The 23,987-nt window shown below is 36.8% G+C and overlaps 1 protein-coding gene and 1 pseudogene across 14 annotated transcripts in view; one reads left to right on the top strand and one right to left on the bottom strand.

Annotated features, from left to right (window-relative positions):
• CAPS2 (calcyphosine 2) overlaps positions 1-23,987 on the top strand; it is a 115,005-nt gene that overhangs the window by 75,435 nt on the left and 15,583 nt on the right. For 10 of the 14 annotated variants that reach the window (XM_034936244.2, XM_063593171.1, XM_034936238.3 and 7 more), the window contains 7 exons: positions 2,658-2,725; positions 10,675-10,794; positions 15,632-15,706; positions 16,579-16,674; positions 16,765-16,858; positions 22,210-22,328; positions 23,761-23,837. In XM_034936244.2, coding sequence (XP_034792135.1) covers positions 2,658-2,725; positions 10,675-10,794; positions 15,632-15,706; positions 16,579-16,674; positions 16,765-16,858; positions 22,210-22,328; positions 23,761-23,837 — 649 coding nt within the window. The remainder of the gene's footprint in view (positions 1-2,657; positions 2,726-10,674; positions 10,795-15,631; positions 15,707-16,578; positions 16,675-16,764; positions 16,859-22,209; positions 22,329-23,760; positions 23,838-23,987) is intronic. The other 4 variants (XM_057299493.1, XM_034936240.3, XM_034936242.3 and 1 more) reach the window with 4 other exon arrangements.
• LOC103784061 (necdin-like) lies at positions 9,030-10,195 on the bottom strand (annotated as a pseudogene).

Below are 23,987 nucleotides of genomic sequence, written 5' to 3'. Positions count from 1 at the left end.
TATATTTTATTTGGGTCACAATCATCCAGAATCAATTATGTTCTGAATTAATAGTAATATATAATCAATCTCTGGACTACGTGAACTGATTTTCTGTGGATGTCCCAAGTTGCAAATTTGTTAGTTCTTTTACTTAAACCACATGCACATTATTTTTTTGGTGCCTATTATTACTTGGATATTTATGTTTAATAGAATGAATATTATCAGGATTATCCTAAAAATTAAAAAAGCTACTTTATAAGGAAAATAGTGTTTCAAATCAGGCTTATTTTGATATATTCCTGAAGTTATATTTGAAATGGGTATTGCAATAATTAAGGCTCATTGGGTATTGTTCTTGATGTAATTCAAAGCAATCTGGATGTTAATGGATTTCTTTTCCTTACAACTACATTATTAGGAGCAATGTATCTAAATTCATTATCAAGTTTTATTTTATTTTGATAGTACTCATTTAACTGTCTCCTCCTTCCCCTAAGGAAACGTTTACATGAGTAAGCTTTCAGGGCATCTGAAATTAGCACCTATTTGTTTTAAAATGTAGGTGAAAACTTCTTTATTTAATTTTAAACTACTTAAGTGACAATAGAAGCAGTGAAACTACGGATTTTGTGTCCATCTCATCTAGCTCCTTTCTCATTTTTTAGTGTTGACAGATCCTTCCATCACTGTCACTTCTGCTTGTAATCTGCTTTATGTTTACACAGATCTCTAAATCAGTGTGCCTATGGGTTCTAACCTTTCCTACAAAGTATAAGCCACCACAAGCTTCAACACTGAAGATGGGCTTTCTGCATGGGCTCTAGGGTGTTAATTAATCTCCCTTCTTTGGTTTCTGTCTGGGTTTTACATCTGTGTTCAGCCGATGTGGATCTTTTCTGTGTATAATTTTAATGTTTTAGTCAGTGTCCACTTTATGAATCACTCTTAGATATTAAAAAAATACCTTGCTTTACTTTTAGGGTGTGCTAATTTTTAAACATTTTAATTGCTGTTTTAAATTTATTACTAAATAAAAATCTTATAAAGCATCATGAGCTTAGAGAGTGACACAAGATGTATTAAATAACATAAGCTTTATATAGGACATATTAAATGTGTAAACTACACATTTTGAATTTCTACCAAACCAAAAAACTAGATTCAGTGTAGGCTAAATAATATTTAAATAATGTTAAATAACAGTGTTTAATAATAATTTAAACATTATCAATAAATAAAAGTGTTAAATAACCTACATTATGTAGCCTATAATATAGGCTAAATAAGAGTGTTATTTAACCTACATTAAATTTAGTTTTAACATTCTTATTAAATTTTGGTGTAACATTATTATTAAAACTAAATTTAGGCTGGCCATGGTGGCTCATACTTATAATCCCAGCACTTTGGGAGGCAGAGGCTGGTGGAGCACTTGAGACCAGGAGTTCGAGACCAGCCTGGCCAACATGGTAAAACCCCGTCTCTACTAAAAATACAAAAGTTAGCCAGCCGTGGTGGCATACACCTGTAGTCCCAGTTACTCGGGAAGTTGAGGCATGAGAATCACTTGAGTCTGGGAGGCGGAGGTTGCAGTGAGCTGTGGTAGTGCCACTGCACTCCAGCCTGGGCAACATAGCAAGAGCCTGTCTCAAAAAAAGCCAAAAAAACTAAATTTAGTGTAGGCTAAATAGCATTTAAATAATTGTGCCCAACTTTTCCGATTTTCTTACAAGTTTTTACTTTTTGTTTTTATGATATGTCTTTAGACATTCTTATTTGATATTTTGTCTCAATTTTAAATAAAGCACTTTTTCTAAGGTTACAAATCCTCTATCTTAATTTCATTTATTGGAGTGATCAATGGGGATGACAGTAATTTACATTCTAAAAATAGAACAAGCTTTATTTTGACCTCTTAATTTTTTAACCTCTTTTATTTGCCTTTCTAAAGATACATTTTAGTCATTATAGCTGCAGGATAATATAATTTGAATTAAATGATTACCAGTATTTCAATTAGATATGACCTAAAAAATAGTAAAAATAGTTTCAGATGAATTGGAAAAGTGAAAAATAGTATTAAGAAAGCTTAATCAAGCTAGTAATTGAGAAAAGTTTATTAAATATTATTGATGCATTATATGCAGAGAAAATATTATACTTTTGATGAGGAGAGTTTTTGTTTGTTTTTCCTTGTTTTGGATATTTTATGAAAGGTCAAACAATTCAAACTCAGTTTTGCCTTCTTTTGCTATGAATAGTGTTAGACTAAGCTTATTTTGTGTCAGTGTTGGTAGCCTTCTTGGAGCAGGTTAAGATGCCTTTTGCAGGACATCTCTTGAGGGGAGGAATAGAGTGGAAGGATGCCATAGTCTCTTTCTCCTTTAGTCTGCTCCATAAAATGCAAAGGCAGCTCATGAAAATTCTGATGATTTTTACTGAAATTTAAGTGTATTATTTCTTAGAAAATAAATGATATTTATAGATTAAATGACTGAAATTTAAATTTAGTAATGATGGAAAGTAATCTATAATCTATAATAGTAATCTATTTCCATCTATATCTAAGATGGAAATCAGAGATATTTAATTTATGTTTTAGAACTTTTGTGTTAAGTATTGTATGGTTCTGCTTTATGGATGGTGAAATTGTCTTTATTTAATCTTCCCAGGAAATTGTGGCTGCAGAGAAGAAGAAACAGATTGTTGCAGAGCAAGTGATGATAGACCACTTATCTAGGTGAGAATTAGCAACTGGTAATAGAAATCAATTCAGAAAATTTTCATTAAATTTATTTTCATGCATGACATTCATATCCTTGGTCAATTAAAGGGTGGCTAACTCAGAGGTTCCCAAACTTTCTCTGTTTACCGCACCATTAGTGTTTTAGTCATTTTTTTTCATAGCACTCTTAGACGAATAGAAATACCTAACAGTTCTATTTGTTAAATATTTTTCTCTAAACAACTTAATAAATATTTATTACCTAACAACTAATGACCATTAAAAAAATACACATAAATTGAAAGAAGATATCCTTACTTTATTCTTACTAAGGATCTGTATGCATCTTATGGGCACTGCACAGTGTCTCAAATCCTAGAATCATTTACAATGCTGCCGCTTTCACTTTATATTCCATATTGATTTTCACCTGATATTTGCTTTTTATCATAGCAACTATAGAAAACTCAGCTCTGCAAAGATGTAACATCATTGAAGGAGTATAGTGTGCTGTCTTGTTGAAACTGTGAACTACCCTGAGGCTGAACTAGTAGTTTACTTGGTGTGCAAGTGATGTCAAGTATCACTGAGTTTCCCTCAAAAATTAAAAATATCCCATAGTGCCCCTGTGAATTCACTGTGTTACGTCAGGGTTCCTTGGTGCAGTTCTAGAACTGTGAGACTGTTAAGAATTTTAAAACCCCTTAGAAAACTAAAGTTTTAACATACGCAGTGCTGAATTGCTTGATAATATGGAACTATGCTAGAATTTCTGAAGAGGTTGGAATAATCTACTTCAAGGAATAAGTAAGACTTAGCTTTGAAAAAACTGTTTAGTTGTGTGGCAGAAAGAATGCATGACAGAAATAATGATGGCTGTTTCTACATGCATGTTTTTCAGTAAATTATTTGAAATAATTATACCTAGAGTCTCCCATGTCCCTCCTTCCATTGTCTCATGAACTTAGTGTTTTCACTTCCACCATCCATGCCTCCAACAACTTTTTTCCATAAGTAGTGACATCCATATTGCTAGACTAATGATTTCTCAGTTCTCGTTTACTTGACCCATCTGCAGCAGTTGTCTCATTTGAAACTTTATTTTCTTTGAGGCAGGTTTTTTGTTTTTTGTTTTTCTGCATGGCTTCCTGCACGTGACACTTGACTGTTCTCCTACCTTTCTCCCCTTCTCAGAATCTCTCCTGGTTCTTCTTCATCTTCCCTACGTGGGTGTGCCCAACAGCTCAGTTCTTGGACCTCTTTTGTGTTTGCTTTTTAAGTGATCTCATCCAGTATCATGCCTTTAACAACCAGCTATATTCTGATGCTTCTCTAAGATTTCAATTTAACTTTCTCCAATCTGGGTGTCTGAAATTTTATTGCCCTCTCTTCCTCCATGACCAAATGTTTAATTTTCCTCCATGGTAACTCAATTCTTCATGTTACTAAGACCTAAAATCCTGGTGATGCTTCGATCCCTTTCTTTCTCTCAAATACTATATCCAGCTTGTCAACAAACATGCTCAGTCCTGCTATCAACATAGATTTACTCCCTCTGCTGCCACCATCCTGTTCAAACTTATTTTGTGTGTCTCCTGGATTATTTCAGGGACTACTTAACTGGCCTCATTGTTTCTGCATTTGCCTCTTACTGGTTTATTTTCAACCCGGCACCCCATAGTTAATCCATTAAAAGGCAAGCCAGATAAAACCTTCCAGGAATTTCTCATTTTAATCATAGTGAAGCCTATGAGGCTCACGTATTAATTATGTGTCACCACAAAACTCAGTAGCTTAAAAGAACAGTAATTTTTGCTCATGTGTCTTTAGGTTAGCTATCAAGGCTTGCCATGGCTGGAAGGGCCTTACTTTTTATTTTGACCAGTTGTATATGAGCAAAAGCAATGGTCTTAGGTTTGATCTTAGGCTTTAAATGATCTCATGTGTTTCCATTTGCCCTTTAGTGCTTCTGCTACCTTTGAGAGAAGAACACTGCTTGGCTAGCCTGGTAGTCTCAAGAAAAAGGTCCTTCTACAAATGCCACTGAGCTACTTAGCTGAGACCATCCTAGATAAACAGATTTCCAACCAACCCCCATTTGCATGACTTCGTTCAGTTGAGATTAGCAGAGTCATATAGCTGTGTGTAACTGACCAAAGCAAGTCAAAAGCTCAAGGTCAAGGGGTGAGAAAGTACATACCACCTATAATGAGGCCATAGCAAGGATATGGATCAGGATTACTAAAAAATTCGGTCCAATAACACAGTCTATCCAAGCCCACCATTGGACCTTCGACCTTGGACTTCTCTCCCTCTTACCTATTCTCCTCTAGCCATTTGACTTATCCCTGTTCTGGAACATACCAGGTTCCATTCCTGTCTTAGGTACTTTGCATTTATTTTCCCCTCTTCTTGGAATGCCTTTTCCCCAGAAATTTATATGTCTGCTTACTCATTTTAGCTCATATCTTTACTTAGAAGTCACCTTGGTGAGGCCTACTTTGGCCTTACCATAAATAAACCATAAATACATTTAAATAAATAAATTGACCATAAATAAATTTATGATCCCTTTCTCAAAACTTTGTATCTTCTTACCATTTCTTTTTTTCTTCCATAGGGGCATGTAATTCATGTTGTATTTTTCTCTGTTTATCATGTTAATTATCTTTCAGCCTCTTCAGAATGTGAGCTTCATGAGGGCAGAGCACTTTGGAAGTTTTGCTCACTATTACACTCCCATTGCCTAGTCTAGTAGCTATATAGTAAAACTTGTTGAATAGGCAAATGAATGAATGAACTGGAAAAGAGGACTTAAATACAGTCAGCAGAATCTGGTTTTAGGTTTAGCTATGTGACTAATTTGCTGTTTGAGCTTTCATATTTTCCTTCTCTATGTCTTGATTTTTGCTTCTGCCAAATTAACATTAAGATTTCTTATAACTCTAACATTCTGTGTATGTATATTTAACACAGAACTGATAAATAAAGTGTGAGAATAGAATAGGTGCCACTTTTTTATAAATGCCAGCCTTTTTCATATGGGGATTTAAAAAATATCTTAATGCTCAATTTAAAAAGAAGATTTAGTTTCTAACTTGGCACACAAATGAACAGAATCTACAGTATATGGTAGAGATGACTAAAGCTTTTCCTGAATGTTCCAGCAATTGAAATAACTCAATAAATTCATAAGTTCTTCTATCTTTGAATTGCTGTTTCATTTTCATAGTTTTGAAGATTCATGATACCCTTTAAAAAATGTCTACTCATTTATTCTTTTATCCAGTTAATCATCAAATTTATTCAGACTTAGGGTTTTGCCAGGCAAGTAGAAAAAGCTAGAGAGGGCAAGATTGTTAAAAGGTGTGTACAGGATTATATTTTGATGAATCATGGAACCCAACCTGGTTAAGGAGGAAAGTAAGTGTTACTGGATGGTGCCGTGTAGTTCCAGGTTCTTGGTGTCCTGAACAAAGAACTGGACGAGACGCACGCAGATAGCGAAGCAAAGCAGCAGAAGTGTATTAAGTGAAGTATTACACTCTTGGAGTGGGGGAGCGGACTGAGCTCTGTGAGATGAAATCTACCTTAGTTTGGTACTTTGGGTCCTTTTATGTGTTTTTTTTTGTTTTCTTCTCTTCCCAAGGATGCCTAATCTCTAGCCCGTGTCTGCCTTTTGATTGATAGATGTTGCTTAGTTAATTTGGCCCTTGTGTGCTTGTGTGTCATCTCCATCCCATAATTCTAAGTACATGCGTGATATGCAGTCCATAGGCATGAACCTTAAGTAGCTAATTACCATATTGGGTCATTTTAAGCATACTTCTTTTTAATGAGCATGCCCATCTCTGAGGAGCTGCCCCTGACAGGTTTGGTCCAAACCTAGCTGGCCATGGGGGCTCCTTACCCACTTTTTTTTTTTTTTTTTTTTTTTTTTGAGACCTAGTCTCACTCTGTCGCCCAGGCTGGAGTGCAGTGGTGTGATCTCGGCTCACTGCAAGCGCCTTACTCACTTTTTTTTATCTCACTTTTGTTTTGGCTGCTGAACCTCTGCTTCTTATCTCGCTTCTTGCTCAGTCACCCCTTCACCTTGTTTCTGCTCTCATGCTTTTACTCATTCTGTTCTTTATCCAACTTTTAATTCCTTTTGCTATTTGCCTGCATCATTTCCCCTATTTTCCTGCCTCATAGGGATATGAGGATAACCTATCATTCTTACCCTTAAAATAATATTAATAACAACAATAACAAATCAAAACTATTACCAGTGGAGGGTGTCCAGGTTCTTTGCACTTTGAACAAAGAATTGGACAAAACACAAAAGCAAAGCAAGGAAAGGATGACGCAACAAAAGCAGAGATTTATTGAAAATGAAAGTATACTCCACAGGGTGGGAACAGCCCACGCAAGTGGCTCAAGGGCCTGAATGCAGAATTTTCTGGGGCTTAAATACCCTCTAGAGGTTTCCCATTGGTTACTTGGTGTACATGTAAATGTATGTAATGACAAATACATACATACATTTCTTTCTACTTTATCTATTTACATACTTTATCTATTTTGTCTATGTAAATGAAGAAGTGGCCTGCAATCAGTCTAATTGGTTGTGGAAAGTGACCAATCAGAAGCTGAAGTGAAGTTACAAAGTTGCACCCTATGCAAACATCTGATTGGTCATGGAAAGTGACCAATCAGAGGCTGAAGGGAGTTACAAAGTTATCCTCCTATGCAAATTTAGACTTGGCCCACAACCATCCTGATTGGTCTTGGGAGGGGACCAATCAGAGGTATTTTCAATTTTTCATCTGCCACACAGGAAAGGGGGGTGGTTGCAAAGGGAGTAGCTCTGGTCCTGTTGTTACTTGGGTGTGGAAAGTTGGGATTTTCCTTTTGATTTAGTTCTAGGAAGTCTGTGAATGGACCTTAGGTTTCCTGCCTCCAGACCCTATTCTTCTGCCTTAAAAACACAATGACACCTATGTTCCTTATATTACTGATTGAATCTCATTTCACGTTGTTCAGTTACTATAGATCTTTCTACTTGGTGACCTCAAATCCAGTTAGTTTTCTAGTTCTGTTGGTGTTTCTTGAATTTGTTCTTTCTACTTTGTCTATTTATTTACTTATTATTATATTTTGTTTGTGTTCTCTTGTATTTATGTATTTTATAGCTTTGGGGTACATGAGATAATTTAACAATATAATTTGTAAAGATCAAGTCAGTGTACTTGGAATATCCATAACCTTAAATATTTGTCTTTTCTGTATGTTAGAAACATTTGAATTATTATCTCCTAGCTACTTTAAAATGTACTATATATTATTGTAACTATAGTCACCCTACTGATCTATGGAACACTGGATCTTTTTTCCTTGATCAAATTGTGTGTTTACTGCCACCTTAGTGCAGACCCTTACTATCACTTTTCTAGCTCATTGCAATGCCACCTGATGGGCTATCAAGCCTCTATATTTATTCATATTCAGTAAAATATGCAGTAAAAGGGGAATTCGGATGCAAAGTCTCAACTATTGAGTGCTTCTATAATACTTAGTAGATTATAGGTACTCTCCTAAACAATATGTATATGTTAACTAATTTATTTAATCTTCACAGCATTTCTGTGTGGGAGACACCATTATTCTTTCTTTTATTAATGAGAAAACTTTGGCCCAGAGCAAAATGACCAGATAGGGCTACACAGCTAATTATCGCGGCAGGCAAGGATTGAATCCAGGCAGTCTAGTTGCAGAGTCTGTACTCTCCTCCATTACAATGTGTTCAGTCCTCAGGTGTGTCCTCACTGTGCTGTCTACTCCTGTGGCCGTACACATATTGTTCCTCTGCTTGTGGTACCCTTACTCCTTCTCCTCTGAGTGCTAACTTGTACTCAACTTTTTTTTTGGATTATATCACAAGAATCTTTAATGTTTACTTTAACATTGACTCCTGGTGGGGTTGAAAATGTGTTTAGTAAAGTGTGCCAAGTGCCCACATTGAGGCCAGTTCCGTTCAAATCAGTTCACTCTGCGAGGATGTTTTCTGTGCCCAGCAAGGTCATGAAGAGAGGGGCCTTGACTTTTCTCTTGGTTAGGCCAGCTTTGCTGATGAGTTCTTCCTGACTTTCCAGGAGCAGCCTACCCCAATACACATCATCAGTCCCATACGAAAGAATAAGATGGAAACTTTCTCAATATATTTCATCAGTTTAGCACGTCTCTGGGACAAAAATCCAAGAAAGGTAGCACGAAAGCGAAAGCGCCAACCAAACTTACTTATAAACAAACATGCGTATGTCCTAAACACTACACAGTAGTACCCAAATGACAACATTGCATTAAAAGTTATAAAAGCACTGTACTGTAAAGTTACACGTGAATACTGCACTGTAAATCCTGAATACTCTAGTGACCCACCCCCACCCTTCCACAGGCCTGGTGAGGGCCAGAAACCATTCACCGGCCTCCAGACCTTGCTAGTCCTCAGAGACACTGTTACAGGAGCAGTAAGCAGTGGGATTAGCCTCCCGCAGAGCTCTGGCCTCCTCCATAGCTTCCCAGTATCCGGAAGGCCTGCCTGGCCAGGAACTCCATGATTTGCATGTTCGTAATTTCGCGGCTGGCCCGAGAACACCAGCTGCTCCACGTAGGGGCCGGGCCGGTACTTCAGGTAATTCTGCTAGACGAACTCCTCGGTGATGAGCTTCCGCACGTTCCCGAAGGTGGAAGGTGGAGTGCTTCTTCCAGGGCCGCAGCCCCAGGACGCGCAGCACGTTCTAGATGGCGCTGTCTCTGGCGCCGCGGCCCTTCAAGTAGAATGAGGCTCAGGATCATGAGCAGGAGGCCTGTCAGGACCCTGCTGTTGCTCAGAGCCACCCTGTCCAGCTCCTCGGGCTCCAGCGCTTTCACCAACGCAGACTTCATGGTGTGGAGGTTGGACAGCCTCAGGTGCAGCCTGGTCAGCCTCCGCGGTGCATCCCGAACACCTGGGCGAGGATGAGGCTGGTGAGCCTGAATATGCCCCTCCATCACTAATTGTAGCTGCCGACGACATCCTTCACCATGTCTGGAAACCAGATGATCATCTTCTTCTGGTCCTTGACCCGCATGTACCACACGAGCTCGTCGTGCGCCTTCTGCAGCAGCTGTGCCGGGCCAGACTGGGCAGTGCTAGGGGCCTGGTGGGCGCCGCCCTTCTCCGCGGCCTGCTGCTGAGCCTTCGGGTCGCTCGGGACCTGGGGCAGTGGTCGGGTCTCGAGGAGGGCTCTGCGGCTCTGCCAGGGTCGCGGACGGAGGAACGCCTACCGGAACCCTAGGGTTGCTATGCACCTCGGAGCTGGAGGCCTCGGCTGCAAAGTTGGGGTCGCTCAGATCCTTACTTTGTTCCAACGGGTCTGTGCCCTCTGACAAGAGCCTCTGCGTCCAGGAGCACTTTGAGTCTGCCCTCCCTCCACCGACTCCTGGAGAGGAAGTCTTGTACTCTCACCTTTTAAGAATCAGTGCAAATATCTCCTCTTCTAGGATGCCTTTCATAAACTCTTCTCTATGTCTTCTAGGAATTAAGTTATTCTCTTCTATGTTTGTTCATTGAATTTCTGTTGTGGCATTTATGGCTTTGTATTCTTATTTTACTTTACCTGTGTTCTCTCCTACACACCTCCCACATGATCAGAAACCAGCACTGTGTCTGCTTGTTTAAAGAATAGTAAAATAAAAACATGGAGCTCTTAGCTCCCTCCGAAATTTCAGTTCCGTTTTAGATAATACTTCTGGAAAAAGAGATAGGAATATTTACTTTCTTATGGAAAATATTTTTTAATAAATTTATTTAATAAAAATATTCTGACAGTGTTGTAAATTTGCATTTGGTATATGAGCTTTTAGAACTGCTTATAAATATGTGAATTTTAAAGTAATGCATGATCATATTTAATTGTTGGACTTTTTATTTTCCTGTATAGGGCTGTAATCAGTGATCCAGAACAAAATTTAGCCATTGAGCAAAAAGAAAGTGATCATATCCTTCCAGATTCAAAGATGACACCTCTTCGATTTAGAAAAAGAACACTGCATGAAACAAAGTAAGAAGATTTTAATTACATAAAATGAGGATGCACTATGTTCTAAAAGTATTTTTAAAATGTACTTCTGTATCTAGCTGGAGCTTTTGTGTTTGTTTCACTTTTTTCTATATAAAGAAAAGTGGAATTTTTTGAGTTCAGCTCCCAGTTCTGCTACTTCATGATATTAGGGGCAATACCTTATTTTACTCTCTTTGCCCTCCAGATTTTTTATGTGTAATTTAGGGGAAAAAAAGCCACAACCTTTGGAGATAATGGATGTGAAAATGTATCATATAGTTACCGAGAAATTTTACGTGTGCTATATATACTGGCTAAATCTCATTGGCATATTAAAACTTGGTGTTGACTATAAGATTTGTTTTGCATTTTACGTTGTAGCTTTTTCAACCTTAGAATTGGTATGATCTTTTACAATCCTCTGATGCTGTCCACTTAAATTCTTCAACAGTTTCACTGACATCTAACCTCGGCTTTAGTAGACGTAAAAAAATCTACCAGTACCCACAGTAGCTTTTTTATATTTTCAAACTACTGTAATTCTTAGTACTTTCTTATCTTTTTTTAATCGTTTTGTCCCATTCTTATTTTCTGAAAGCCGTTGCTTTCATCCATTTAAATATTTGGAAGCATTATGTGTTAGTTTCCTATTGCTGCTGTAACAATTACCATGAGCTTAGTATTCTAAAACACAGATTTATTGTTTAATTGTTCTGGAGTTCAGATGCCTAAAATCAAGGGATTGATAGGGCTACATTCCTTCTAGAGGTTTTAGTGGGGGTGAAGCTATTTTCTTGCCTTTTGCAGCTTCTAGAAGCTGCCTTCATTCCTTGGCTCATGGCCCCTTCCTCCATCTTCAAAGTCTTCAATAGCTGGTCTCATGCTGCATCACTCTGGCACTCTTTTTCTATAGATACATTTCTCTCTATGTTCCTCCAATAAGGACATGTGTGAGTGCGTTGAATCTACCCGGATAATCCCAATAATCTCTCCATTTTAATGTTCTTAATTTATCACATATGCCACGTCCCTTCTATCATATAATGTATTCCCATGTTCCAAGGATTAGGATGTAGACATGTTGGGCCAGAGGAGGTCGTCATTTATGTACCACACATCTAAACTGTCCTTTTTAAAAGTAAACTTTCATTGAAATAAAACATACATTCACAGTGAATAAATTTTAGGTGCACAACATAGGAATTATCAAAAACAGAACAACACTCATGTACCAAATGCTCAGATCAAGAAACAGACAATTGCCAGTACCCCGAACCTCCCCTTATGCTGCCTCCCAGTTACTATTCATTTCCCCTGCTATACCAGGTTAACCTCTCTATCTTAATATCATAGATTAGAACTGCCTGGTTGTGAAATTTATGTAAATGAAATTACAAGAAATCTAGACTCTGTGTCCAGCTTGTTTTTTTCTCTCTAATGGCACTTATTTGTTAATTTAATTGTATATAAGATGTACAACATGATATTTTGATATACATAGTGAAATGTGTTTGTCTTCTTTTACCCAACATTAGGTTTGTGAGTTTTATCCATGGTGTTATTTGTAGTTGTCTTTTTTTAATCTCATTGTTGTATAGTATTTCATTATACCACTTGCCACAACCTATCTATTCAGAGGTTGATAGATATTTGGCTCTTTGTGAATAGTGCTGCTATGAACTTCCTTGTTCATGCCTTTTGGTAAACATATGTACTCATTTCTGCTGAGTATATACTTAGAAGTAGAATTGTTGGACCACTTAGTATCCATATGTTCAGCTTTGAAAGATGCAGCCAAATAGCTTTCCCAACTGGTTGCTGAAATTTACACTCCCACCAGTAGCAGTATGAGTGTTCTTGTTGCACCATATCTTTGCCAGAGCTTGGTATTGTCTGCCTTTTTTTATTTGAGTTCTTCTTATGGATGTGTATTAGTGATTTTAATTTGCATTTCACTGGAGACTAATGTAGTTGAGTACTTTTCCATATGTATATAGGCCATTTTGATATCTTCATACAAAATTTCCATTCAAGCCTGTTGAGTTGTCTGTCTTCTTAATATTTATTTGTGGATCTTATTTACATATTTTAGAAATGAATCCTTTTTCAACTATATTTGTTGCACATATCTTTTCCTACTCTGTAGTTACCTTTTCATTCTCTTGATTATATCTGTCTCAAAAACTAAAATTAGAAGTAGGAGTTTTAACATAGGCCAGTTTTCCTCTTTCCCTGTATTGTTAATGTCCTTTGTATATTCCTTAAAAATAATCTCTGCCTACCACGAAATCATTTTCCTTCTGACTTGTAATGCCACATATGTCATATGTCAAGTTGTTATATGCATGGTTATGACATGACATATTTATATGCATGCCAAATGCATGGTTGGTTTCTAGGCTTTTTCTTCAGTATTATCTGTTCCTTGTGTCAATATTATCCTATCTTAATTAGTATTGCGTTGTATTAGAGTAAATACCTACAGCTTGTTTAAAGCTAATCTAGGTCCATGAAAAATCCTGTGGGGGTATCGATTAGAATTATTGAATTTTTAGCTTTCACTCCTCTTATGCCCCATTTATTTTTCCCAGAGGAGGAGAGAGTTCTGCTTCATAAATTTAGAGGCAGGAATTGGCGTGAGTAGTACAGCCCTTCCTCTCCCCTTTGTTTGGGAGGCAGCAGCACATTCTGCCCTGTGCATTGTTTTAGAGGGTCCCTCCCCAGTGGAAATGAGTGGCTTAGTCTGTTTAATTATAGTGGTAAGGAGTAGCTTGTGGTTGCTGCATACCTAAGCCGTGGTTTCTAGTAGCTTTATCAATACTAAATTCATACTTTAATCTTCAGTCTTTCTGATTCTTCTTTATGTATTGGTAAAGAACTTGGGTTCCTAAAAGGAATTGGGCATCTAAAACCCAACATGGCACTTTGCATTTTATAATGTAAATACATATTTACTTTTATCTTTTCAAGAAGACTATAGGGCCCTTGAAGCTATTACTTCCATTTGTCACTGTTAAAGTGAGTTCTGTTTACTATTGAAAAGCAATATAATGTAATGGTTAAGAGCAAAGTTTTTTCTAGCTCTGCCATTTACTAATCATATGGCCCTGGACAATTTACTCATCTGTCTCTGTTTCTGTAAAATTTATTTGAAAAATGGGAATAATAACACCTCAGAGTTATTATAAGTATTAAATAAACCAATACACATTAAAGTGATTTTAACAATGACTAGTATCTGGGAAATTCTCAATAAATGGTAGCTGTACTGTTGCTGTTATTGTCTCAGCATTTAGAATTGTTTCAGGCACATAGTGGGCATTCAATAAACACATTAATCCCAGCAGATTAAACTGAATTGAGATGGTTACACTCCCATGGCTCTACTCTGTGCTTACAAACTCTCATTTGGTTTGCAGGCTCACGTTTCCTGTTCCCTGCTTCCTTTTTGTAGATACCTAGATTTTATAGAGGTGTAGCTTTCAAGATCCCAGTGACCCACACACTTACTTACTAATTACATTACTGCCATTTCATTATACCTGCAGTTTTATGGAAGGAATATTATTAAATTATTTGTGAAGCAAAGGAGAAATATATCATTTAGTCTTCAGATCTCTTAATATAAAGGAGATTATTGGCAGTAGGGTGTTTTGGTTTTGCTTTATATTGTTAAATAGAATTTTAGGGCTGGCAGCCTTTATGAGATCATTCAGTACTGTCTGAAGGCCATAAAGATTAAATAACCTATTGATCTGTGACAAAGTTCGAACTTCATTCAGCACTCTTCCCCACTCTTTAGTTATTCTGGTAAGGAATGTTTTCAGCTACACATCACTGAAAACCGATTGATAGTGGCTTAAACAAGTCAGGATTTATTTTTCTTATATAGTTAGCTGCTTGGAGGTAGGCATTTACTGGTTTTGGTTCAGTAGCTTAGTGATGTTACCGCTCTAGGCTGGCTTTCCTATATCTTTTTGGTCGTTCTGATGTGGTGGCTTGATCTCATGGTGGCTATAGTGGCTCCTAGCATCACATCCCTGCCGCGTTCACAGGCAGGAACTCTTCTCATGCCACTCTCTTACCAGGACAAAAGAAAGTCTTTCCTGGAAGCTTACTGGCAGAACTAGGTCCCTTACTCATCCTTAATTGCAAGATGCTAAGAGCAAATTCTTTTTTTTTTTTTTTTTTTTTGAGACGGAGTCTGGCTCTGTCGCCCAGGCTGGAGTGCAGTGGCGCGATCTCGGCTCACTGCAAGCTCCGCCTCCCGGGTTCACGCCATTCTCCTGCCTCAGCCTCCTGAGTAGCTGGGACTACGGGCGCCTACCACCACGCCCGGCTAATTTTTTGTAATTTTTAGTAGAGATGGGGTTTCACCGTGTTAGCCAGATGGTCTCTATCTCCTGACCTCGTGATCCACCCGCCTCGGCCTCCCTAAGTGCTGGGATTACAGGTGTGAGCCACCGCGCCCGGCCGCTAAGAGCAAATTCTATGGTGTGAGGGAAGCAAAGAAGAAGAGGATTAGAAATGGCATTCAGATAGCCCTGCAACAGTGCCAGTCGCAAATGTTGTATCTCTATTCAATATTTACTTTTATAGCACTTTGATGCTATAGATTCTAATATAAAAGTCATTCACGTATTATATACTATATCTCAGAGTTATTTCTTTTGTGTCTGCTACAATTAGCAATCTGAAAAAAAGAGGTTTTTTTACCTTTATTGTTATCCAATCTGTGTGGTTTCAAAATATTAACGTAACTTTTTTTGTACATTTATAATTTCCATCAAGTTATAGGTATCTTGAAAAATTACTGACAAAATGTATTTCTTAACAGGATAAGAACTCATTCTACATTAACTGAAAATGTGCTTTCTCATAAATTACAGTTTGATGGTAGGATCGTATCACGGTAATTGTGATTTTATTAAAATTTTTAGTCCTATGATTATAAAAATATATTCTCTTTTTGAATAGAAATGACAGTAATGAGATTAGATAGGTTTGTATCATATAAATAAAAATACGTGAATTTAGAACAAACATTTTAAAATAATAGCTATTAATCTGTTATAAAAATATAGGAAATATGAATCTGTAGGAAAAACATTCTAATTAAAAGTTATCTTTAAAGCGAATTTAAATATTTTTTAAAAAGTAACAGCAGTGAATTTTTAAAAGAGTTATATTACTACTAGAGTTTTGTAAACTGAAAACTAATGTTTTATAAGCTGCTTTATTTAATTTTATCTTAATGATTTAACAGATTATTGATAGGTGCAGTAAGTGACAAGGAAAATAATTTTTAAATCTATTATTTCAGTCTTATAGATTTCCAGTAATAAATAATTCTACTTGATGTTCTTTGTATATTACTGATAAAATGTGTATTTTAAATTATCTTATTTGTTTAGTGAATTTAAAGCTTTCTATGACAATAAAAGATAATAAATTTGTATCTATGGGTGCCTTCTTGCAGTCTCAACACTTTTAAAGATAATTCACATTGTCTTAAAAGTCTATGTTGAATTAATAATGTACATCGTAAATATATCCACTTTTCATGTCAGTGTAAGATTATTTTTTTCTGCATTCAAATCTAACTTTTAGTGGACATTTCAGCAAGCTATGTTTTTGTGTTTTCCCTACAGTTTCCCATAACCTTCACTCATTGCCACATACATAAGAGAGTTAGATATCCTTCTTGAGATGAACATGTTTTTTAGTTAATTCATCTAAAAATTATTCTATTTGAAGATGTTTGATTTCATTCTATTTTTCCAGTAATGGACGTGATGCTTGCAGAGAGCTCATTGGGTTCTTTTTCACTCATGACCAATCCCTTACAATTTATGAATATCGACAATTTGGGAAAAATAGGTATGCCATTAAACATTGTTAGAACTCTGGAGATGTTCACTTCTGAGAGAAGCTAAATAACTTTCCATTTTTTTTTCATTTACTTTCTAGAACAAATGTGCTTCCTTTTATTCAAAAAAGCATTTATAATCATCAGTGTGGACGAAGAAAAGGAAAACAATACCGACTTGGTGATTTTTATGTTGTAAGTGGTGTGTGTGTGTGCACACATTTAATACCAGATGGTGGATTTTGTGGAGTCCCATGGAGGTGGAGGAGTAGGGCTTCTAGTCTTCAATTTATTTCCTGTCCTGCATCCTGAACAGGGTCATTTGTGTGGGCTAATGGTTGATGTTTTGCCAGGAGCTTCTGCTTCCCAGCCCCAAATCTCAAGTCTGAATCCAAGCATAGCATTTATTTTCTGTAACACCCCCCTTCCCATTCCACAACATGGGTTGTCTCCAGATGAAGTTGTATCTTCGTACTTTGAAAAGTTCTTCAAAGCTGTGTCATTGGGTGAGTGGCTATCTCAGTATTACCCAAAGTAGGTTTATCCTCTGAGGATGGACAGTTTCCTCCATGTGAAGGGGTATGGGCCTCTGGAGCTGTCATTTTTTCATTGGATAGCCTATCTTCCTTGTGATTTTCCCACTTTGGGAAATTCCCGGCATGTGGTATGTCACAAGGATTCCCTAGAATGGATGGAGCATAGATAATGTTACAGTTTGTGTAGTGCTCTTAAATTTTAAATCATATTTACACTTTATATCGTGAGTAAAATACAGCACTATCCACAGTGATCATTCAGGTAATATATGTTTCTATCCTAAGATCTGTAGATGGAACAGTAAGTTAGACTCATTCCCTGCTTTTATGGAGCTGGCAGTCTAATAGGAGACACAGATAGATAAGAGGGCCAGATAGGAGGGGCAATGTGGGCCAGATAGGAGGGGTGATGGCCTAGTTTTGTGGAATCAAAGGAGGCTTCCTAGAGAAGATGCCATCTACCCTTGACTAGGAGTTAGCAAGGCTGGGATAAGGGAATAGGTTAGGGTGGGGAAAAGCTTCCAGGTGGAGAAGACAGCTTGTTCTAAGAACAAAAAGGAAGAGAGCACATGACTTATTTGGAGAACTGGAAGTAGTTCAGTCTGGTTGGAGGAGAGTTCAAGGTGGAGGTTGGCAAGAGATGAGTCAGAGCTTATTAAAAGCAGCCCATGTTAAAGAGTTATCTAACATGTATTGGGGAGTCACTGGAAGAGAAGATGTGGATGGAATGGGGGAAGGTGGCATGATCAGATTTGTGATTTTGAAAGATCTGTCTGGTTACAATGTGGGGAAGGAATTGAAGACTAGATATACAAGGGCAGGATAGGATTGAATTATATTAATCTAGGAGAGAGATTATGGCAACCTGAATAAGCAAGTGACTCTGGCTATGAAGCTAATTAGAAGAATAAAAATTCTTTGATAGGTAGAGTCAGTACAATTTGGTGGCCAGTTAAGGGAGAAGTATGGGTTGAGGAAAAATTTTACATCTTATACTTAAATACACTATACACTATACATATGGAACTCAAGCCTGCCTCTTGAGATCTAGAGAAAATCAGCTCGACTCCCATTTCACAACCTGCAGAAGAATGTTTAATGCATATTCCAAGTTTAAAGTTTGAGCTGATATCTCCAAAAATTTAGTGTAGTTTATGATTTATTCTCACTATCCTCATTCCATATTTCTTTGAAGTGGATGTGGAACTCTGTTCTTTTTTATGATTTCCAAGAAAGAAAGGAAAGAAAGAAAGAAAGAAAGAAAGAAGAGAGAAAGAAAAAAAGAAAGAAAGAAAAAAGAAAGAGAGAAAGGAAAGAAATTCAGCCAGCTACATATAAACCACATATGTGATGCTCTGTGTGTGGAGCAGACATTTTGAAGGGGATATCAAAAGAGGTTCACGTTGTAGCATTGTAAGCATTTTACAATTTATTAGATATCCCTACTCTTAAAAATACATCCCTTGAATATTTCCCATAGTAAAAGCACTCTTCTCCATTTTTCTAACTCTTCCACCCCTTGTTCCTCCCCCCAATCTTCTATTGTTTTATGCAGAAATATTCAACCCTATCCCTCTTTTTTTTTGGTGGTGGTGTTCTGTTTTGTTTTCTAGATGTGGCTGTGGAATTTGCCTTTCCATATCTATATGCCCCATTAAGTCTTTCTAAACACTCCTTAAAAGAAATTTTGGTGCCAGTTTTTAAGATAATACATGAATGTGCACATGTGCCCATAGATGCACCTGCATAAAAGTGAAACCACGCTGGGTGCGGTGGCTCACGCCTGTAATCCCAGCACTTTGGGAGGCCGAGGCGGGCAGATCACGAGGTCAGGAGATTGAGACCATCCTGGCTAACACAGTGAAACCCCGTCTCTACTAAAAATACAAAAAAATTAGTCGGGCATGGTGGCGGGCACCTGTAGTCCCAGCTACTCGGGAGACTGAGGCAGGAGAATGGCGTGAACCCAGGAAGCGGAGCCTGCAGTGAGCTGAGATTGCGCCTCTGCACTCCAACCTGGGTGACAGAGCGAGACTCTGTCTAAAAAAAAAAAAAAGTGTACCCACATATGTATTTACTCATATGCACGCATATATGCACTGACACAGACTGTACCCTTAGGCACACATGTAAGTGTACACACATATGCTTCTATGCATAACACTGTTACAAGATCACATATTCTTAATTGCTTAACATAATAATTATTTACAGGAGACTCTGAATCTTGGCATCCTCAATCTTACCCTCCCTCAACTAAAAAGTCAATCTAAACTGCTGTGTTCTACTAAGTGTTCTGCCCAGATTATTATAATCTAAATCCAGGATAATATTTCACTTTATCACTCATAGTTCTCCATCTTCCAATCTGAATTGCAGATTCTTTGGCTCTTCCTTTTTATATCTTCTTTTCTATCTCTGGTAGTTTTTTCTTTATATCTTTTAGGTTTTTGTTTTGTTTTTCATGCTATCAGAAGATCACTAATTTCTCCAAAGCCTTCCTAATTTCTGGGTGTTATTCTATTATGAAGATCTAAAAGATTAAAGACTGAAAGAGTCCAAATCTGAACATACCTTCTCTGTTCTTTTAGTGGGGTTAGTTTTTCTTCAGAGTCCTGACCTTATATATGTATATTTTTATCTATTCATTATTTTCTCTGACATGATGGTATAACTACCCTTGAAGGTAAGGACTTACCTGTCATGACCACTACCATGTTCCTAGCAACCTGAAGAATGACAAGTACTTAGAAGACACTGAGTACATATGTATTTAATGAATGGATTTAAATGTGATAAGCTGCAACTTGTACAAGTGCCTAAACCACTCTTATTCCTGAAGCCATATTTTTAATATCTCTATTTTTGTATTGAAAACATGAAGACAAAGCGAACATCGTATGTGTCCAGATTTTTAGTCAGTGAAGACTGGATGAAAGACTAAATAAGTGCAAAAGGGCCATGTTGGATATACACTAATTTCCATCATACTGACAGTTATGGTGGTGCAGTATCTTGCTAGCTGGTTTCCCAAAAGGCTTTATTTGCCAAATGCTGGGGAGGTGAAATATTTGCCCACCAGGAAAAAACACAAAGCTTTAAATTTGAAGTATAGGTAAATATTGCCAAGTTTTGTAGTCAAATATGTTTAAATCTTTAACTAAAAAAATTGAGAAATCTTTTTTCAGTTTTCATCTTACCTTTGTTTGTTGTTGTTGTTGTTTTTCTTTTTCAATTGAGACATGGTCTCGCTGTTACACAGGCGGGTCTTCACCTCTCATAACTTGTCCACAGGCTATTGTTTGTCCTTTGGTCCCATTCAGCAACTAAAGGGAATCATTTACAAAACACTGTCTGGTCTTCCAGGCCCATTCATTTACAACCTCCCCCATTTCCCTCTCCCCAGTGAGGAGGTTATTTAAGTATCAGCCATCTGGCTCTTTGAGTTTTCTTTCTTTTTTTCTTTTTCTTTTTTTGGTATGACTCCTATGCTTATGCACGTTAATAAATTTGTTTTGCTATTCTCTTGTAAACTTGCCTTTTGTTACAGGGATGTAGGCAATGAGCATTATGATGGGGAGGAAAGGGCTCACCTCCTTCCTATCCCGACACATACATGTTTTTGGTGTAAACAATAACTAGTCCTCAAGTAAGAAGACTCCACGGTACCATTTGTCACACATAGTTTATCCTAGATTGACCTGGTAATTAGAGTGACTATCTGTATTAGCTAATTGGCTTTATCCGAGGTGGGGGAGGGGGAAAAAACAAACTTTTCATATCTTTGTGACAGGAGATGGTTCTGCACTTAGAGCAAGGTGCCTAAGAAAGTTAGGCTCCCACCCTCTCACAGAAACTGGGAGATAACAGTGCTCTCTCCCTTGATGTTTACACTCAAAGAGTGGCTCACGGGTCCTTGAGAAAGCCTTATCTAGGTCATAAAGCTGACAACAGGCTTATCTAATTTTCAGAAGTATTTGTATACATTTCAAAGAGAGGAGAAAGTACTTACATTACAATTACAAATTCTGTAAAGTAAATGTGCTGAGAAAATGGAGGGGAGGGACATCCTTCCTTTATATTCAACAGGCAGAATTAAGCCCCTATTTAAAATTTGTATTTGTTGGCCAGGTGTGGTGGCTCACACCTGTAATCCCAACGCTTTGGGAGGCCCAGGCAAGTGGATCGCGAGGTCAGGAGTTTGAAACCAGCCTGACCAACATGGTGAAACCCTGTCTCTACTAAAAATACAAAAAAAATAAAGATAAGAACCAGCCGGGCGTGGTGGTGGGCACCTGTAATCTCAGCTACTTTGGAGGCTGAGGCAGGAGAATTTCTGGGACCCCTGAGTCAGAGGCTGCAGTGAGCAGAGATCGTGCCACTGCACTGCGGCCTGGGCGACAGTGCGAGACTCCATCTCAAAAAAAAAAAAAAAAAATTATATTTGGTATTTGTCCTTACACTGGCTTTGTTTATTTGAGCAGCTCAGAAATTAAAATAATCATTTTATAAGTTTAGAATAAGATTTTTTGATAGGAATTTTGTGGCTGAAGTTTTGAAGTTCTAATTAGGTTGAAATTAGGTTTTATAATTAGGCAACATCTGTCATCAAAAGTTCAGCTGTGAAAGAGTATGAGAAATCTTCACAGTTCTTCAGTTTGTGGTATGTCATTCTGTGGGCCATTAGCTCTATTCAGGGAGGTCATAATTTAAATTAAATTATTTGTTCTTTTTTCCTCTCATTCTCATTAAACAAACTGAGTTTATTATATTGCTGACTTTTTTGTTCACATGGATTGTTAAATAGAAGACTTCTGAGATTGACAGAGATATTGGTTTCTTTATCTATATAGTTTCTCCAAATACATATAAGCATTCTCCAAATATACTTCTTACCCTTATTAAAGTATATCGTGTCACATTAATCAAAATCCATTATTTAAAATTGATGTTAGTTATATTTTATTTCTTATATGCTTTCTAGCTTCATTCATCTGTTCATTTGTTTAGGGTGCAACCTTGACATTTTTTAGTTCTGATCATCTCAGCCTTCCAGAAAGCATCAAAGAAAACACATTACTTAAACTCCGAATCACAAATATTGATCAAATAGCTTTGGATTCTCTCAAGTAAGTTAAATATGCACTTGGCAATTTGAAAGTAGGTGAAAACACTATTTTTAAATTATCTTAAAATGACATTCTACTATAAGGTATTTATAACTTCATTAAGGTTTATATTTTGAAAAAACAAGCATAGCTACGTATGTCTTTTTTATGTATTATCTTGTACTCAAATACACTTCATGTGTGGGAAGAGTTATAATCAATGAGATATTTGAAAATATTCAATTTTATGTTAAAGATACCTTATTAATTTGCCTTTGCTATAACACTTTTATTTTACCAAGTATTACCAAAAGAAATAAATTAAAAAAAGGATATCAATACAATACTATAACAATTTTTTCACATTGTTATTATGATTTTTTTTAGTATCTAAAAAAGTCTGAGGGTCCCATATGCTTACAGTATTCATTGATTGATAAAGTGCATAGTGAACAATTAGTTCTATACATCAAACATTGCTTTTAAAATGAATTTTTTTAATAACAGGAATATATATTTTGATTTAAAAAATATATATTCCTGTGATATTATATATAATATATAATATATACATATTATATATGTATTATACATTATATTACATTATATATAGATCTATTATGTATAGATCTATACATACATAATATGTATAGATACATATATAATATGTATATATAATATATATTTTATATATATATACACATTAGAGGCTATATCCTACAAACTGGCTGTAAGGAAGTCTGTGTTTCTTCATCATTTACTATATTGCTAAAAATGAGTGCATTTGAGGGGGCTTTTAAAAATAATAGTTTTTCATTTTATGCTTTGCAAGGTAAAATTGCTTTTAAATTTAATAGTTTTAATTAAATGTTTAAAACATTAAAATTGTTACAAAATGAATGTTGGCCAGGCGCAGCGGCTCACTCCTGTAATCCCAGCACTTTGGGAGGCTGAGGTGGGCGGATCACAAGGTCAAGAGTTCGAGACCAGCCTGGCCAACATGGTGAAACCCCGTCTCTACTAAATAATACAAAAATTAGCTGGGCGTGGTGGCAGGTGCCTGTAGTCCCAGCTACTCACAAGGCTAAGGTGAGAGAATCGCTTGAACCTGGGAGGCGGAGGTTGTAGTGAGCCGAGATCTCGCCACTGCACTCCAGCCTGGGTGACAGAGCGAGACTCCGTCTCAAAAACAAACAAACAAACAAACAAAAAACAAACAAAACAAGTAGTTTTACAAGTAGTCCTTGTAAAATTTTAAGGATTTTAGCTCTCAGTTTAATCTTCTTAGGCATCAAAGCAGCAGGCAGAGTTGGGACTTGATTAAATTCTAAGCACTCTTCCAAGTTTGAGAGTTTCTTTGAGTCTGGAGCAGGGAAGAGCTTAGAGTTTTTATGCTCAAGATTGTAAAATAGAATATATATATATTTCATCCCTGTGAACATGTCAATTGCAGAACTGCTTCTATGGAACAGGAGGATGATATAATCATTCAAGAAACCAATGATAGGCTGGTCTTCAAAGCAATTCAAGGTATGTGTTATTACTGTACTCTCAAGTACTTTGAATTTTCAGTCCTTTTTTATAATCAGTAAAACAGCATTTTCCCAGATATTTCTCAGTGGCACTTGATTTATATTTACCCTTTGCTTATTTAAAAAAGAATATATATATATATATATA

Source organism: Pan paniscus, chromosome 10 (genome assembly GCF_029289425.2).
Source record: "Pan paniscus chromosome 10, NHGRI_mPanPan1-v2.0_pri, whole genome shotgun sequence".
NCBI lineage: Eukaryota > Metazoa > Chordata > Mammalia > Primates > Hominidae > Pan > Pan paniscus.
The sequence above is the reverse complement of the archived record's forward strand: the minus strand, read 5'-3'. Positions and strand labels throughout refer to the sequence as shown.